Source organism: Castanea sativa, chromosome 5, assembly GCF_040712315.1.
Source record: "Castanea sativa cultivar Marrone di Chiusa Pesio chromosome 5, ASM4071231v1".
Lineage (NCBI taxonomy): Eukaryota > Viridiplantae > Streptophyta > Magnoliopsida > Fagales > Fagaceae > Castanea > Castanea sativa.
In genome coordinates this window covers 57,797,228-57,816,413 of record NC_134017.1, presented here as the reverse complement: position 1 = coordinate 57,816,413, position 19,186 = coordinate 57,797,228, and the positions used below count along the sequence as shown (strand labels likewise).

Sequence of the window (19,186 nt, the reverse complement as noted above, 5' to 3'; positions counted from 1 at the left end):
CAAATTAATCTACTACCCAACGCATGGGCAAACGAAAAAATATATATTAAGTGCAGAACCTGCTTAATTAGCTTATGGGAATGTAATTTCGATAAACATTCTTCAATTTGTGATTAAGCATTGGTCGTTTGGTGTGGTGGTATTCAAAATATATTCCCTCAACCTAGTTGAATCCAAAATAAATTCCTCAAGCTCAGGCAGCGAAGAACTAGAGGTTTCAACGAAATAGAACCATTACCAAATAAAAACAATATAAATATGATCTTTTATCTATAAATCTAATATAAATATGATCTTTTATCGTATAAATCTAGTAATTATGAAAATAAGATGGGATAGATACAGACGTCACCAGTAGAATCTACTTCATTGCAGCATCTGCACTCTGTTGTAGTTCAAGTGCATGTTCAAGGATTAACTCCACTTCACCCATGGTGGGACGAGCCTCTCCCTTATTTCGCACACAAGAAATGGCAACGTCGATGTAAATCTTGAAACACTCTGGATCTATCTGCCCCATCAGATACGGATCAATTTTCTCCTTGATGATCCCTTCTCGTTTGCATTTTTGGGCACACTTAACCAGACCCTGCCGTTTTTCCATCAATTTGAAGTCCATTGCTTCTCTGCCACAGAGTACTTCCAACAGTACCACACCAAAGGAGAAGACGTCGGTTTTATCGGCCAGCCTATTCGTAATGAAACATTCGGGATCCAGGTATCTCAGAGTAGTTTCCGAATCCCGTTTGATTTCCACGAATTCGAAACCCGGGGGAAGCATGTTGGACAACCTGAAATCTGACAACTTGGCCTCCCAATTCTTGTCCAACAGAATGTTGGCTGACTTCACGTCACCGTGGATAATAGTTTTCTTGACCCCAGAGTGAAGGTAGTGCAATGCACGCGCCACTCCAACGCAAATCTTTAGTCTTTGTTTCCACGAGAGGCGATCGTGGAGGTTCCTGAAGAGGTTTCCATTGACCAGGAACTCGTAGACTAGGATATTCACGCCTTCATCAATACAATATCCGATGAGAGAGATGAGGTTAGGGTGGTGTAGCTGGCCAACGAACACCACCTCGTTCCTTAAGTCCTCGAGTTTCATGCGCTTTATTGTAACGATTCTGGTAACGTTACAGTCGTTAAAAAATCCCTTGTATGCTGTGCCAAAATCCCCCTCACCAATTACTAAATTAGCATCGAAGTTATTGGTAGCAATCTTCATCTCAGCCAGTGAATATTGACGGCACAATCCCTCAGGAAGAGGAGAAGATGGTGATGGTTTTGCTCCCTTCTTGGAAGTTCTAAATAACTTTGAAACACCTTCCATTGACGCTTCACTCAATCATAAAGAAAATGAAAGATTAAGGAGAAAAGAAATGAAAGAAAAAGTTTCCTTTGTATATGTTAAGAAGTTCAGAGAAGAAATGATAAAAAATAAAAAAATAAAAAAATAAAAAGAAAGAAAAGAAAAGAAAAGAAAAGGAAGAAGATGTCTGTTTGGTTTGCAAAAGCAGATAAATGGAAAGAAAAAAAAAATTTATTTACTTTAATACCCTCGTTGGAGAAGTAAGTAAAAGGCAAATAGACAAAATCAATATATATATATAAAAGTAGAGAGCTCATGTAAATTGCATGAGGTCCTGCCATGTGGTTCTTGATATGAGTACTTTTTCATTTAGTTTTTTATCTTTATTCTTTTTATCAATGATTAGTTTAAACTATAAATGAAAAAAAATTAAAAAATTTGGTTCTACTCCATTTTTTAACTTCTTGAACTCTTATACTTTTAATTTCATTAATTTAAAAAATGAAAGGTTTTCTCCATTCAATATTAGTTTTCATGTTCTTTTATATATTCCAGTATCACAAATTATCAAAAGGCCAAAAGAAAAGTAGGACTGGAGAGATAGAGGGACAAAGTGTGAGATTACTATAAAAAATAGTATGAAATTGGCTTTAGTTTCAGGTGCTCTTAACAACACTATCAAAGCTGTAGAGACCTTAAGCGGAGTGCATAAGACCCTGTCATGTGGCCCTTGATATGAGTGTTTTTTTGTTTAGCCTTTCACCTCCCTTCTTTTTATCAATGATTAGTTTAAGCCATAAATGAAAAAAATTAAAAGATTTGGTTCTACTCCCTTTTCCAACTTCTTGAACTCTTCCACTTTTAATTTCATTAATTTAAAAAATGAAAGGTTTTCTCCATTCAATATTAGTTTTCATGTTCTTTTATATATTCCAGTATCACAAAATATCAAAAAACCAAAAGAAAAGTGGGACTGGAGAGATAGAGGGACAAAGTGTGAGATTAGTGTAAAAAAGAGTATGAAATTGGCTTTGGTTTCAGGTGCATATGATCTAAACTTCTTAACAACACTATCAAAGCTTGAGACAATACTTTAACAACATATGGTGTTTCTAAAAGGTATGTGTTTTTTTGTATTTATTTATATTTTTGGAAAGTGTTTAATTTTTGTAAGTGATTAAAGTACTCAGATGTAAGTAAAATTAAACGTGAGATATGAAATAGTATAGTTTTATATTTCTATGTTCAATTATTGCTTTATTTTTAATCTGTTGGCATGTATATTTAGTTTTGCGAATTAGAAATTATAAACCTTAAATCTTAGATGTTTAGTCTTCAAAAGTTCACATGTTTTCTTTAAAAAAATAAATAATTCTAAAAAAAATGGAAATAATAAAAAATTTATATTGGAAATGTCAAATATAAGAACAAAATATATATGTACATTTAATCAAACAAAAAGGGCACATATAGTGGCATTTTTAGAGTTTAATTAAATATGGTTATTTATGGATCTATTGTGTTACAATTTTTTTTTCATTCATTATTTTAGTGAAGTATAATACATAATTGAAATTAATTTTCCAAACATTATAACACATATGAGCATTATAAAATAACTAATATCGAATACGTGCATCGCGCGAGACATCCACTAGTTGTTTTTAATGGATCGTCTATTTCAACCAAAAAACACGAAAAAAAATAAAAATAAATAGAAAGTCAAAAAATGCGGCTGCTCTCTCCATTTCACATTTTTCTCCATTTCTGCTTAGGGCGAAATTGGAAAAGGTGCGCCCAGATGGATCTCATATCCTTTGTTTTAGTTTTTTTTTTCTCTCCAGCCGACTAAATTGTAGAAATGCAATCCCTTCCCTCCATTTCGTTTCCCTTCCATCTTCTTCCTACCATTTCAAACGCAGTGTTAGATTTTAATCTGTATGAGTATAATTGTTGACCCATCAGTCAAAAATGAGTATGATTGATGCCCACCCAAGATTTCCTCTCCCCAAGTAGGAGTCTTTTTCTCTCTCGAGTAAGGGTCATCTCCCTCCCATAGTTCGTTGACTTTGGGTCTTTCCTTTGACTACCCTGGTTTCATCGGCCAAAGTATGGTCAATCTATAACCTTATAGAATGGAACAAGCAGTGCTGGATGAGTTGCAAAAACTTGCAACTCACCAAGGAGGAAGAAGATAAAATACAGATCTCAGTCCATAGTAGAAACAAACTTTTGGACGAATGCCATCTAAGTCTTTTTGGAAAGCTATTATTAGATCGGCAGCAAAATCAACGTGCTTTGAAAAGCACTCTAAGATTAGTTTAGAGAATGGGGTCAGATTTGAGGATTATGGAAGTAGGAAATGACATCCTCTAGTCCAAGTTTTGTTCCAAGCATCAGTTGGAATGGGTGGAAAAGAATGGTTCATGGAATTTCGACAATAATCTCCTGCTCTTATGTGAAGGAAAAATTCTGATTTTGTATCTCATACAAAACCCACAGCGGAAGCAACGAACTAGGATCTATTTCATTCATGATTGATAACGTGCACAATGTAAATTTCAGAATTTAAGAACAAGATAGCGTACCTTGGTGTGGAGAAATTCAAAACAAAGATTAGAAGCACTTGGGAACACTTTTAATCTTCACTCCAATTCCACTTTACGCCCAAGATGTGTGGTCTCTCAATCAGTTTTTCAAAGGGAGAATGAAAGTGTGTCTCACACTCTCTCACACACTGTTTCTTTTTCTTTTCTAATCTCTTAAAATTTTTTTTTTGTATGTTTCTCCCTTTATAACTAACTGATTATCTAATTGGGCTGGCCTATTGGGCCTTTCCAATTGGGCTTTAGTGTGTGGCTTGGAGTGGGACCAAAAGGGACCAATAAGACATTAGCTCCAATGGGCCTTGGGCTTTTCCGTCAACTCTTGACAAGTCCAAAGTTACCATTAATTATATTTAATACCACTATATAAATATAATTGCACTTTAGACCTTATTAATAAATTATATCCCAAGACTTTATTATACACGTAACCCCTTCATAAAATATTCGTAGTAACACAAAATCATAAATGTAGACTGCCACTTTGTAAATTACTACATCTTATCCTTGAGTACCCGATTTAATTCTTTAAAGTTATTCATTATATATTTATGAAATCCAATTTCATAAATATATACTTTAGTAATTTCTTACTAAAGTGGTTAGGCCTAATTCTCTGAATAACTGAAACCATTAAACTTATCTCAAGGGAATATTTTATATCTCTATCAAGAGACTATGAATTCCATCTTGAGAATATATGTTCCATCAACACTAAATGTGGCTGCCCAACATACTGAGGTTTTGACCGTCACTTCAGATCTCACTCCTGATATATCAAAGCAACCTACACTTCATGATCAGGTCCATTATTCTCTCAGGATTAAGAGTTCATGCAAATAGAAGTCGTGAGATTTATTATTCATTTAACAGTCGTTAGAAGAATAATAAATCTCACAACGGTCCTGTTCAATATGTTTTAACTCTTAAAACATATCAACATATCAACTAGAAGTTTCCACTTCCATGATCAAGACAAATCATCTTAATTGACATGTTATAGTCTTCGCAGATAAAATGCCCAATTTCATCACCAACTACAAACTATAAATTCTGAGTTTACAAAGAACTTGTGATTTACATCTTCTGTGACTTTTCACATAAATCACATACAATGCATCTCATGGACTATATGATAATGTCCCATATTCATGTTACCATTATTTTAGATAATAATAAAATAATTTTATCAATCACAATATAAAGTCATACATCATGTCATACATAATGTCATACATAATATCATACATAGTATCATATAATAGGATTTAAGGGCATAAATCCTAACAATCTCCCACTTGCCTTAAAGACTATTGTGCACTAATCTAACTCCTATTGCTTCCAAATGTGACTCGAAAGTCCTTTGAGACAAGGATTTGGTAAAGAGATCTGTTAGATTATTTGCAATTTCAATCTTTGCTACCACAACATCTCCACGAGTAACAATGTCTCGAATGATGTGGTACTTCCTCTTAATGTGCTTTCCTTTCTTGTGATTCCTTGGATTTTTGGATTGTGCAACCGCTCCACTATTGTCATAAAACAATGTGATGGGGACTTGCTCCATTCTCACAACACTAAGATCAGAAATGAATTTCTTGAGCCAAACAGCCTCCTTTGCTGCTTCACAAGCAGCAACGTACTCGGCTTCCATGGTGGAGTCCGCAATACAAGATTGCTTAAACACTCCTCCAACTTATGGCTCCACCTCCCAAGGTGAAAACACATCCTGAAGTGGATTTTCTGAAATCTAGATCTGATTGAAAGTCTGAATCTGTATAGCCAATGGGAATCAAATCTTCACTATGGTAAACAAGCATATAATCTCTCATTCTCCTAAGATACTTAAGAATATGCTTTACAGCTTGTCAATTTTTTGGTCCTGGATTTGATTGATATCGGCTGACCATGCCAACTGAATAACAAATATCTGGTCTAGTACAAAGCATGGCATACATGAGACTTCCCATTGCAGAAACATAAGGAACTTGTCTCATCATATTTTCTTCCTCTTGAGTCTTAGGTCTTTGGTCATCAAACAGAGGAACTCCATGTCTAAAAGGAAGCAATCATTTCTTGGAGTTTTGCATGCTAAACCGTTCTAGAACCTTATCTATATATCCAGCTTGTGATAAGCCTAACATCTTATTCTTGCAATCTCGCCAAAGCTTGATCCCTAGAATAAAGTTAGTCTCACCCAAGTCCTTCATATCAAATTGGCTTGACAACCAAACTTTAACCGATGACATTACCCCTACATCATTTCCAATGAGTAGGATATCATCAACATAAAGCACTAGGAACATTACTACTTTGTCTCGATGTCTTTTGTACACATATGGTTCATCAAGATTTTTTTCAAAACCAAATGACTTGATTGCTTGATCAAATCTGATGTTCCATGACCTAGATGCTTGTTTAAGTCTATAAATGGACCTATTCAACTTGCATACCATATGCTCTTGGTTCTTTGCTATGAAACCTTTTGGTTGCAGCATGTATATTTCTTCTTCAAGATTGCCATTAAGAAATGCACTCTTGACATCCATTTGCCAAATCTCATAATCATAATGAGCAGCAATGGATAAGAGAATTCTGATAGATTTAAGCATGGCTACTGGTGAAAAAGTTTCATCATAATCAATACCTTAGTTTTGTGTATACCCTTTCGCAACTAGTCTTGCTTTAAAGGTTTCAACCTTTCCATCTATCCCTCTCTTTCTCTTGTAAACCTATTTGCAACCAACAGGTTTAATGCCGTTAGGCGGTTTTACAAGATCCCATACATGATTGGAATTTATAGAATCCAATTCAGATTTCATAGCTTGGACCCAATGATGTGCATCTATATCACTCATTGCTTCATCATAAGTGTAAGGATCCGATTCAGCATCTTCTGAGATAGCCTCATAAGTTTCTCCCAAACCTATGAATCTTATAGGAGGCCGAACAATTCTCCCACTACGACGAGGCACCTGTGTACTAGACATCTTATGAGTAGTATCTTGTGGTGTATCTAATACAGCCACATCATCCCTAGTTTCATCCATTGGTTGTTCAACTATAGGTTCATTCATTTCAGCCAAGACAACTCTACTTCTAGGAGTAAAATTATTCACATAGTCATTTTCCACGAATTTGACATTTGTGCTAACAAACACTTTATTATCCTTATGACTATAGAATAAACCTCCAACTGTTCCTTTTGGATACCCTACAAAAAATACCACTTCTGTTTTAGACTGTAACTTGTCAGACTTTCCTTTCAACACATGTGCTGGACAACCCCAAATGTGGAGATGTCTCATACTAGGCTTACGCCCATTCCACAACTCTACAGGTGTTTTAGGAATAGACTTCGAAGGTACTAAATTCAGAAGATACATTGCAGTATTTAAGGCATATCTCCAAAAAGAAATTGGTAGAGTCGAATAACTCAACATGGACCTAACCATATCTAAAAGAGTCCTATTTCTTCTTTCTGCTACACCATTTTGTTGTGGAGTTCCAGGTGCAGTCAACTGGGATATAATCCCATTTTCAGTCAAGTAATCCTTAAAATCACCAAGAAGGTATTCGCCACCTCGATCAGATCAAATGGCCTTTATGTGTTTACCCAATTGATTTTCAACTTCAGCCCTAAACTCTTTGAACTTTTCAAAGGTTTCGGACTTCCGTTTCATTAGGTACACATAACCAAATCTAGAGTAATCATCAGTGAAAGTAATGAAATACTCATAGCCACCTCTTGCTTGGATTGACATAGGACCACATACATCTGAATGTACTAGTTCTAGCAAATCTTGCGCTCTTCTACCTTTTGCATTAAAAGGTCGTTTGGTTATCTTACCTTCCAAACAAGATTCGCAAACTGGAAAACCATCAAAGTCTATGGGCTGTAAAAGTCCATCTTTGATTAGTCTTTGAATCCTACTTGAATTAATATGACCTAAACGCAAGTGCCATAGATATGCATTACTAGTAGAAGAAAACTTTCTCTTTAATGATTTCACATGAGAGTTACTATCTAATTCAGAATTGTATAATTCATGCTTATCAGGAGTTAAAATATAAAGACCATCCACAATATTGCCAGAATAGATAAACACTTTATCCTTCTTTATTACAACATTGTCTTTCAGGATAACACAATATCTATGTTTACCTAAGTAAGTTGCAGAAATTAAATTCCTACGAACATTAGGTACATACAAACAGTCTTCCAATATTAAAACTCTAGACTTAAAACACAAATTAAACACTTCAACAGCTTCAATCGGAATCTTGCTCCCATCAGCCAAAGTAAGAAATATTATCCCTCATTCAACTTTCTGGTCTCTTGGAACCCCTGCAAAGAATTGCAGATATGATTAGTACAACCTGAATCCACATACCAGGAATCTGTTGGATTCTGTACCAAACATATTTCAAGAAGAAATGAACTTTTCATACCTTTATTCTTGGCAGCCTTGTATGTTGGACAATTCCTCTTCCAATGTCCTTTCTCACCACAATGGAAACACTTTCCTTTGGTTTTCTTTCCTTTGTTGGCAACCCCTAAGGCAATTTGTTTACCATCTTTCTTAGTGAAGTTCTTCTTCTTCTTCTTCTTCTTCTTCTTCTTTTTCTTCTTCTTCTTCTTCTTCTTCTTCTTCTTCTTCTTACCCTTGCCTTTCGACTTAGGTTGAGAAGTAGAAGCTTCACCCACATTGGCTTCAACACTAGAAGTACCAAGGATGCCTTCCGCTGCCACTAACTCATTCATTAATTTAGACAAAGAATAAATCTTTTTGTTCATATTATAATTGAGTCTGAATTCCTTGAATGATTCTAGTAGTGACTGGAGTATCATATCCACTTGGGATTCTCCATCAATGTCGGCGCCTAAAACTTCTAATGTGTTTAGATTAGCAATCATCCTAAGACAATGCTCCCTTACTGAACTCTCTGTAGCTATTTTGGTATTATAAATTTGCCTCATGGTTTCTTACCTTGCAGAACGGCCTTACTCACCAAACATCTCCTTCAGACTATGCATTATGTCCGAAGCAAGTGCTACATCCTGCATTTGATGCTGTAGAACATTTGAGATAGATGCTAGGATGTAGCACTTGGCCATCTCATTAGATTTCTGCCAACGATCATATCGTTGTTTTTCCTTAAGAGGAGCACCTAATGAAGGAAAGTTAGGACATGGTTGAGTAAGCACATATTTGTGCTCTTCAGCAGTAAGAACAATGTCCAAATTTCTTTTCCAATTAACATAGTTGGATCCAGTCAGTTTGTTTTGGTTAAGAATAGAAACAAGTGGGCAAAAAGATGCCATGTTAAAATCTAAAAATAACAAACATAAATATAATAAGTAAACTGGACATTATTAATTTAGCATATAAGCATATAATATGGAACCTGAATAAAACCATAAAATAGCATATGCAACAACAACCCAATCTCATATTCAATATCCCTCAGCATAGAGTGAACATAAAATACTATGATTGATTGAGAACTATTCTCATTATTAGTACTATCTTGATAACTCTTATCAAATACTAATAATATGCCGTTTTATATTTAGCCTCTAAATAATAATAGTAAGAACTCAGCATAGAGGATACTATAATACTTAATCTAGTGTATACCATTGTCTAGAATTATGTGTAACCACATTTCATCCCTTTAACAGGTTTATTTTGTAGTACCATGATAAAACACTCTCCGCATGGAATGCAAAGCTCGAAACTAAGATAAGGTGTTTATCAAACCACTATAAACCAGAAAATTCAATCTTGTAGGACCATGAAATAAATACTCTCCGCATGGAATGCTAAGCTCAAGGCAAAGACAAAGTATCTATTTCACACTACTATGAACCAACAATGGAGGCCGTGAGATCCAACTCTTGTATCTCTCTCCCACTAGATATTTTAAATTAAAGGTTTTTAAGGTCAAGAACTAGAATAATGCTAGACACGTTGAAAAATAATTCTAATCTAATTAGGAATAAATTTCATTAAACTAGCATTAACATATATAAATATATATAACGTAATAAAAATCTTTATTATATATAAAAATCCATATTATATTATATATAATATAATATACAAATTAATATATATAATATATAATTATTACATTGTGTGTATATATATATATATATTTATTTATTTATTTATTTATATATGCCATTGAATTGTCTTATTATATGTCACGGTGGGCCATCAAGAAATTGTACTCCAAGACAATTCATGAAATAGGCTTTGTCTCATTAAATGAAAGTAGATGCAATTCCCATTATAAATGAAAGAAACCGTGGGCCATCAACAATTCATTTGTCTTATTATAAATGAAAGTAGATGCATGAACCGTGGGCCATCAACAATTCCCATTAAACTACGTCCAAAGACATGCAATTGAAGTCAAGCCGTGCAATTAAAGAAACCAAGTCAGGCCATAAAAATCCGGACCATGCAATAAGACTCCAATCCATGCATTCAAAGGTCAAACGGTGCATTAACAATTCAAAGTTTTTGACAAGTGCATAACTGCCAATCAATAACTACCATGACTAAATGCAATCCGTACATGACAATTACACAGATTCTACATGCAATCCGTTAACTTCCATTAATAGTTATTGAATCAATGTCCAATCCGTGCACATGTAGAACAATATATCACATATATTTATCAATGCACACAAGATTTATGGAACAATATCTTTATGCAGAAATTTAAAACATAAAGATAACGGTTTTCTTAAATTCTAAAATTCAATCACACGCTGTACAATCATGATATGAAAACCTGGCTCTGATACCAATTGAAGGAAAAATTCTGATTTTGTATTTCATATAAAACCCATAGCGAAAGCAACGAACTAGGATCTATTTCATTCATGATTGATAACGTGCACAATGTAAATTTCAGAATTTAAGAACAAGATAGCGTACCTTGGTGTGGAGAAATTCAAAACAAAGATTAGAAGTACTTGGAAACACTTTTAATCTTCACTCCAATTCCACTTTATGCCCAAGATGTGTGGTCTCTCAATCAGTTTTTCAAAGGGAGAATGAAAGTGTGTCTCACACTCTCTCACACACCGTTTCTTTTTCTTTTCTAATCTCTTAAAAAAAAAATTCTGTATGTTTCTCCCTTTATAACTAACTGATTATCTAATTGGGCTGGCCTATTGGGCCTTTCCAATTGGGCTTTAGTGTGTGGGTTGGAGTGGGACCAAAAGGGACCAATAAGACACTAGCTCCAATGGGCCTTGGGCTTTTCCGTCAACTCTTGACAAGTCCAAAGTTACCATTAATTATATTTAATATCACTATATAAACATAATTGCACTCTAGGTCTTATTAATAAATTATATCCCAAGACTTTATTATACACGTAGCCCCTTCATAAAATATTTGTAATAACACAAAGTCATAAATGTAGACTGCCACTTTGTAAATTATTACATTTTATCCTTGAGTACCCGGTTTAATTCTTTAAAGTTATTCATTATATATTTATGAAATCCAATTTCATAAATATATACTTTAGTAATTTCTTACTAAAGTGGTTAGGCCTAACTCTCTGAATAACTCAAACCATTAAACTTATCTCAAGGGAATATTTTATATCTCTATCAAGAGACTATGAATTCCATCTTGAGAATATATGTTCCATCAACACTAAATGTGGCTGCCCAACATACTGAGGTTTTGACCGTCACTTCAGATCTCACTCCTGATATATCAAAGCAACCTACACTTCATGATCAGGTCCATTAATCTCTCAGGATTAAGAGTTCATGCAAATAGAAGTCGTGAGATTTATTATTCATTTGACAGTCGTTAGAAGAATAATAAATCTCACAGTGGTCCTGTTCAATATGTTTTAACTCTTAAAACATATCAACATATCAACTAGAAGTTTCCACTTCCATGATCAAGACAAATCATCTTAGTTGACATGTTATAGTCTTCGCAGATGAAATGCCCAATTTCATCACCGACTACGAACTATAAATTCTGAGTTTACAAAGAACTTGTTATTTACATCTTCTGTGACTTTTCACATAAATCACATACAATGCATCTCATGGACTATATGATAATGTCCTATATTCATGTTACCATTATTTTAGATAATAATAAAATAATTTTATCAATCACAATATAAAGTCATACATCATGTCATACATAATATCATACATAGCATCATACAATAGGATTTAAGGGCACAAATCCTAACACTATGTAGATGGCAAAAGGGACTAACAGCTGCAAACATTACTTTCTCGCACACACCATTCTGGGTTCAGGTGTGGGGAATGCCATTTGAGTTAATGACAGAGGAAACTGGAAGAGACATAGGGAACAAGATGGGAAATTTTGTTGAAATGGATAAAAGATCATGCAGATGGACCAAGCTAAGTTTATGAGAGTCAGAGTTGAACTATCTATAGACAAGCCACTCCATCGAGGTGGATACCTGATGGTTATGGAAGGAGACAAAACATGGGTTACATTCAAGTATGAGAGACTCCCAACGATTTGCTTTATTTGTGGAAGAATAGGCCATGATAATAGGCACTGTAACATTGCCATGGACGGACATCAAGCGGAGTATCAATACGGTGATTGGATTAGAGCCAATGGGAATTACAAAAGGAAACCATTAGAGGATGAAGACCAGGAAAGATGAAGGTAACTTGTCAAGTGGCGATGGTGGAAAAACAAGCTCTCAACAGTCAATGGAGGCGACAAAAAATCTAGTGAGGATTGACGATGGAGGCAGAAGCAAAAGATCTGATGGTGACAGAAGGGAAGGAAAATCTGAAAATTGGGGAGCTCTAGGTGAAGATGTGGTGTCAGGAAGGCAGGGAGCTAGCCACCCTAAAGGATGGGACAGCATTGAGGGGGGACCACCAACTATGGAAAAAGGAGAACATGTACATGCCTCACAAAAATTCTTAAAGTTTGAACTAGCTAAAAGAAAAGAAAAAAGTTGGTATTGATGCAAACTCGGCAGTGGGCTCATAGATAGGGGGTTTAATTGAAGAGCACGAGGTCACCAGCCCTTTAAAGTCCAAGCAAAGTACAAAGACAGAGAGTGAAATGGGCTACCTTGATATGGGCCAAGGCAAGGAAAAAAAGCCCAAAGCAAAGGGAAGATTAAAGAAGCTAGCAAGGGAAAGAGGCCCAACAGGAGATGAAGTAATGTTGGACCACGAAGGTGGAATTGGACTTAAACGTAGAGGTAAGTTAGAAAACTTAGAAGAGGAGGAAGACAGAAAACTTAAAAAGAAATGGATGAAGTCCATACCAGTGATGCTCTAGTGCCTGCAGAAATGGCAGTGGCTGCGAGGCAACACTGCCAAGAGCCATGGTTGCCCTATGTTGGAACTATCGGGGGCTTGGGAACCCCCGGTCAGTCGGAGCGTTGCACGAATGTGTGCGGCGTTGGGATCCCAAGGTAGTCTTCTTATCGAAAATGAAAAAAAACATTGCAAGAATGAAGAGGATGAAGTTGAAACTTGATTTTGTGAATGGTTTTTATGTCCAACGGAAGGGAAAGGGAGGGGGTTTAGCAATGTTGTGGAGAAAGGAGATAAATCTAGAGATCAAAAGTTATTTTAAGCATCACATTGATGTGTGTGATTACTGAAGAAGCAACGGGTTTTAAATGGGGGATAATTGGGTTTTATGGGCACCCGGAGACCCATCGGAGAAAGGAATCATGGAGTTTCCTCAACACGCTAAACCAACAATACCAATTTTTGTGGTTATGTATTGGTGATTTCAATGAAATCCTTTTAAGAGAAGAAAAGTTGGGTGGAGCTTCGAGACCTCAGCAATAGACGGATGCTTTTCACAATGTGGTTAACAGATGTGGGTTCAAGGACATGGGATATAGCAAGTCTAAGTACACATGTTGCAATCAACAGGAAGGGGAAAATAGGATGTATCTGAGATTAGACAAAGCTTTTGCTACAATGGACTGGTGGAACATTTCCGAGACATTAAGGTAGATTTCACTTTGAAGCAATGTGGACTAGACAGGAGGATTGTAAGGATATAATTGAGCAAGTCTGAAATGAAGGTACAAGCCTGACTAATCTGAGTGGGCTCATTACTGGGCTAAGGCAATGTGCAGATGCTCTTTCCAAATGGAGCAATTTAGCTTTTGGCCAAATACCAAAGAAGATACAGGATAAAAAGAAAGCCTTAAGTGCCTTGACCAAGGATGATATTGACAGACAGAATGGAGCTGAAATTAATAGGTTGAGGAGGGAGATTAATGAGTTGTTGGATGAGGAGGAAATGTGGTGGCAACAATGATCCAGGGTGTAATGGTTGGGCGACGGAGATCACAACACAAAATACTTCCATCATCGAGCATCGGAACGAAGAAAAAAGAACACAATTAATGGCTTATGGAATGAAGAGGGTGCTTGGTGTGACAGTAAAGAAACTATTGCCAGTGCAGCAATTGCATATTTTGAAGGGATATATACAACCACACACCCAACCCGAGTTGAAGAAGTAACAAACCTACTTCCTCACAAAGTTACTATGGAGATGACTGCTGATCTCATTCGGGATTTCACCATGGAGGAGGTCAGAATAGCTCTTAGCCAAATGCATCCAACAAAAGTGGTTGGTCTGGATGGTATGTTTGCTATCTTTTACCAAAAATATTGGGCTATTGTTAAATGATTTCACAAATATGGTGCTTAATTTGCTTAATTCAGATGCTCCTATAACTGACATAAATAATACTAAAATTGCTTTGGTGCCAAAAGTGAAAAACCCCACTAGAATGGAAGATTTTCGTCCTATCAGCCTTAGCAATGTGTGTTACAAGCTGATTTCCAAGGTTCTTGCAAACCGCTTGAGAACAATTCTTCCACAGATAATCTCGGAGAACCAAAGTGCATTCATATCGGATAGGTTGATAACAGATAATGTGATCATAGCTTTTGAGCTAATGCACTATCTAGATCACAAAAAACATGGAAAAGAGAGCTTTATGGCAGTTAAACTTGATATTAGCAAGGCATACTACAAGGTAGAATGAGTTTTGTTGAAAAGGTGATAAGGAAGATGGGTTTTCATGGAAATTGGTTTAAATGGGTGCTGAAATACAACTGTCATGTTCAGTCTTGATCAATGGGGAAGCTCACGGTAAGATATGTTCGAGTAGGGGGCTTCGACAAGGAGACCCATTATCCCCCTATCTGTTCCTCCTATGCACAGAAGCCTTTTCAGCCTTTATTGTTGAAGCAAATAACAACCAAAGTCTCACTGGAGTATCTATATGTAGGGGCTGTCCAAGGGTTATCCATTTGTTCTTCGCGGATGATAGTCTACTGTTCTGTCAGGCAGAAAGACAAGAATGCACCAAGTTGGTAGAAATCCTAAAACTCTATGAGGCAGCCTCGGGACAAAAAATCAATGCAGAAAAGTCCATAGTGAATTTAAGCCACAATACAAGCCCCAAAGCAAGAAGCGAAGTCTTGGAAATCCTTGGACCTATGTAGGACACAAGACAAGGTAAATACCTTGGCCTTCCATCTGTAATAGGCAAGTCAAAGAATCAAGTTTTTGTAGAAATAAAAGAGAGATTTGGAAAGAAACTATCGAGTTGGAAGGAAAAAATGCTCTCAATGGGTGGAAAGGAAATTCCCATAAAAGCAGTAACCCAGGCAATCCCCACGTATACCATAAGTTGCTTCTCGCTCCCAAAAGGCTTGTGTGATGATTTGAAGGGGATGGAGAGGAATTTCTGGTGGGGTCAAAAAGACCAGAAGACAAAAATGTCATGGGTCAGCTGGAGGAAAATGTGCATGTCGAAGGCATATGGAGGTATGGGCTTCCGTAATCTCTAAGCTTTCAACTTAGCAATGTTAGCAAAGCAAGCATAACGTATCTTCGCTAATCCAACATCCTTGGTTGCACGAATGTACAAGGCAAGGTATTTTCCCTACAGTGACATCTTGGGGTCAAAGCTAGGGGGCAACCTTTTTTATGCTTGGCGGAGTATCCACAATAGCCTAGAGGTAATTAGGAAGAGGACTAGATGGAGAGTGGGGAACGGAAGGATGATACATATATGGGAGGACAAATGGCTGCCGACCCTAACCACATATAAAATCTGCCCCCTAGCAAGATATTGGAGATTTTCCAATGGTTTCATCCCTAATTAATGAAGAAACGAGGCGCTGGAAAATGGACAGAATTAGAAGGTATTTCCTATCCTTTGAGGTTGAAACCATACTTAACATTCTGCTTAGCTAGAATCTGCCAGAAGACAAAATAATTTGGGTAGGAAACAAACGCGGCATGTTTTCTGTCAAGAGTGCATACTATGTAGCCTTTCCATTGGTGGAAAAATCTGAAGTGGGTGAATGCTTGAATGAGGATTATAGAACCCTGCTGTGGAAGAAAATGTGGCAGCTTAAGCTCCCCTCAAAGATCAGATTTTTCGCTTGCAGAGCATGCATGGAGGGACTGCCAACGAGATTGAATCTGCATAAGAGAGGAATAAACACTGAAGTGAAATGCCCATCATGTGATAAAGCTGTAGAAAGCACTAGTCATGCCTTGCTATACTGTGATAGAATTTGGAATTTTTGGTGAAGTTTGCATGATTTCCCAATAAGCTTGTTGGCAGAGAATAAGACCTTTGTGGATGTTGCATTGTAGATTCTGAATACAGGAACCCTTCATGACCTTGAAACCTTCTGTGCCACGACTTGGTCCATCTGGTATAGAAGAAACAAAGTGATCCATGAATCCCTTTGCCTTTCTCCATCCCAAATCTAGGGGTATGCACAGCGAACCCGAGAGGATTACAAAGGAGCTATGGTAGTTCACCAGATATGATAGCAACTTCCTGAAATTGGGTGGACATCACCACCTCTAGGTTTTTATAAGATAAATGTAAATGGAGCAACTGATGGGAATAGAAGTCTGTCCAGTGTAGGTGTGGTAATCTGTGACTGCAGGGGCATGGTAGTATTAGCAAGGAGCAAGGTGATGAATGGAATGTATGAAGCAGAAACTACGGAAGCTATTGCAGTCAAAGAAGGTATCCTCCTAGCCCGTGAAAGGGGAATTAATCACGTTATCATTGAGTTCGACTCTCTCTCAGTAGTCCAAGCTGTCAATACAAACTTAAACATGGGAGAGCTGGGTGCAATTATTCAAGGAATCATAGGCTTACTAAGGGCTTTTGGAAGCTGGAATTTGAGGCATATGAAAATGGAATACAATAGGGCTACGCATGAATTAGCACAGATAGCAAAAGCTACTAAGGCTACTTAGACATGGAAAGGAATAGACCCACCAATGCTGCAATGTCTTCTCATCATAGATAGGCGAAATGTTAAGTTGCTATATTTTTGTTCCTTCTACCCTCTGTTGTACTTCAATTTTAGTTTCAGTTTAATGAAAATTTAGTTTTCCTCTCAAAAAAGAAAAAGAAAAAAGAAGAGTATGATTGCTAAACCATCAGTCAAAAATGATATCATGGAATGCAATAATTGCAATCATTTAATAAATAAAAAAATAAATGACTTTTTAAAGAAAGATCTAGCAATATATTAAAGGTAAGGGTTAATGAGTTGCTTATTAAGATTAAAATAATGTAAGTTTAACTTAATAAAAAAATTATATAAAGCTGATCTTAAAACTTATAAAGTTGACAAAATATTGATATAAAGACAATAATCCTAACACCAAGTACAAAAATTCTAGCACAAAGTTTAGTGTTAACAAGCAACGATAGCACAAGTGGCGTCTCCAATTACACCATGGTTTTGAAACCTAGACCGTTCATTGAACCGTAAAAAATAGAGGTTTAAGGTTTTTGAGGTCGAACCGAGGTCGAACCGGGGTCGAACAGTTATAATGTCATAATTAATTTAATAATTATTTTAAATATATATAAAAATATTAAATTAGTAAAAAATAGAAAAATTAACTAAAGTAGTCCAATTAAAACTATGAATCCATATTTTAACCATGTCTAATATATCCATTTATAGCCCAAACATGAAATATCTATCCAATAATAATAATAACCATTTTTTTATAAAAAGAAAATTAAAAGCATCAGATTGTCTTTCCAATTTCCACTTTCCAATGCCCACGTGACCAGCTGTCTAGCTCACATTCACAAACCTTAAAAAGCACTAGAAACAAAAGTGAATGAAATTAAAGGAAGAGATAAAAAAACAATACAAACAAAAGTAGATGAAGAAAGAATTGTTATGTTATATCCACAAATTTTTTCGCAATATTTTCACAAGAATCACATCAAAATCTTATGTGGAAAGTTGTTACTAGTTCTAATTTGAACCCACCACTGAAATTAGTTTTTTACTCACTAATATTAGCTAATAACAATCTATTACTTAAAATTTATTGTGAAAATATTGTGGTAGCATTTCTTAATTGCCATGTATTAATATTAAATACCACACTTTTGAATTAAAAAAAAAAAAAACCCCACACGATTACATTAAAAAAAAAAAAAAACTAAGGGATAAAGACCACCACACATTTTCATACGGACCCAATTTATTACTCAACTCTCAGCCTCACATTTACTTCACAATAATCACATTCACATATTCACATCAAAGAAAAGAGAAGAGAGAGAGAGAGGAGAATTTGAAGCGCCGGTGGAGATCAAGGTGCACAGATCGAAGGCCAGTGGAGTCGAGGTCGCCGAAAGGACAAAGCTGGTGGAGATCGGCGTTCACCATGCAGCACTACCTCGTCCCCGACTGCCGCTCGTCCTCCTCCCCACTACCAAACTAGGTCCAATCGACTTGTTCTTTTTTTTTTTTTTTTTTTTCATATTTGCTTGCTCTGATTCAACTTTATTGAAAGAATTGGATTTTTTTTTTTTGTGTTTTGTGTTTGGATTATGTGAGACGTTTTTTACGAGTGAAGCAAAGAGACTGAAACAAAGATCAGACGTTTTCCGAATCAGATCAGACGTTTTCTTATTTCTTGTTACTTTTATTCAAATTCTTTACTAGTGGATTTTTTTTCCCGACCAAAAATAGTAAATATTCCGGTATGGTGCCATTTAAGGCTTTAATTTTTTTTTTAAAAAGGGACCTATGAGAACCACAAGAACCATTTACGGTTCTCAGAACTGTGAGGTCCGACCGCGATTCGCATGGGTCCCTGCTTTTTTCCTATAGAGTGGTTCTTGAGGCTAAAAGAACCGCAAAAATGAGCAGTTCGAGGTTTTT

The 19,186-nt window shown here is 36.0% G+C and overlaps 1 protein-coding gene across 1 annotated transcript; it reads right to left on the bottom strand.

Annotated features, from left to right (window-relative positions):
* Positions 1 to 361: 361 nt before the first annotated feature.
* On the bottom strand, positions 362 to 1,330 carry LOC142635481 (receptor-like protein kinase FERONIA). Its single transcript, XM_075809627.1, has one exon. It carries the CDS (start codon positions 1,328 to 1,330, stop codon positions 362 to 364), a length of 969 nt encoding a protein of 322 aa, XP_075665742.1.
* Between the last annotated feature and the right edge of the window lie 17,856 nt (positions 1,331 to 19,186).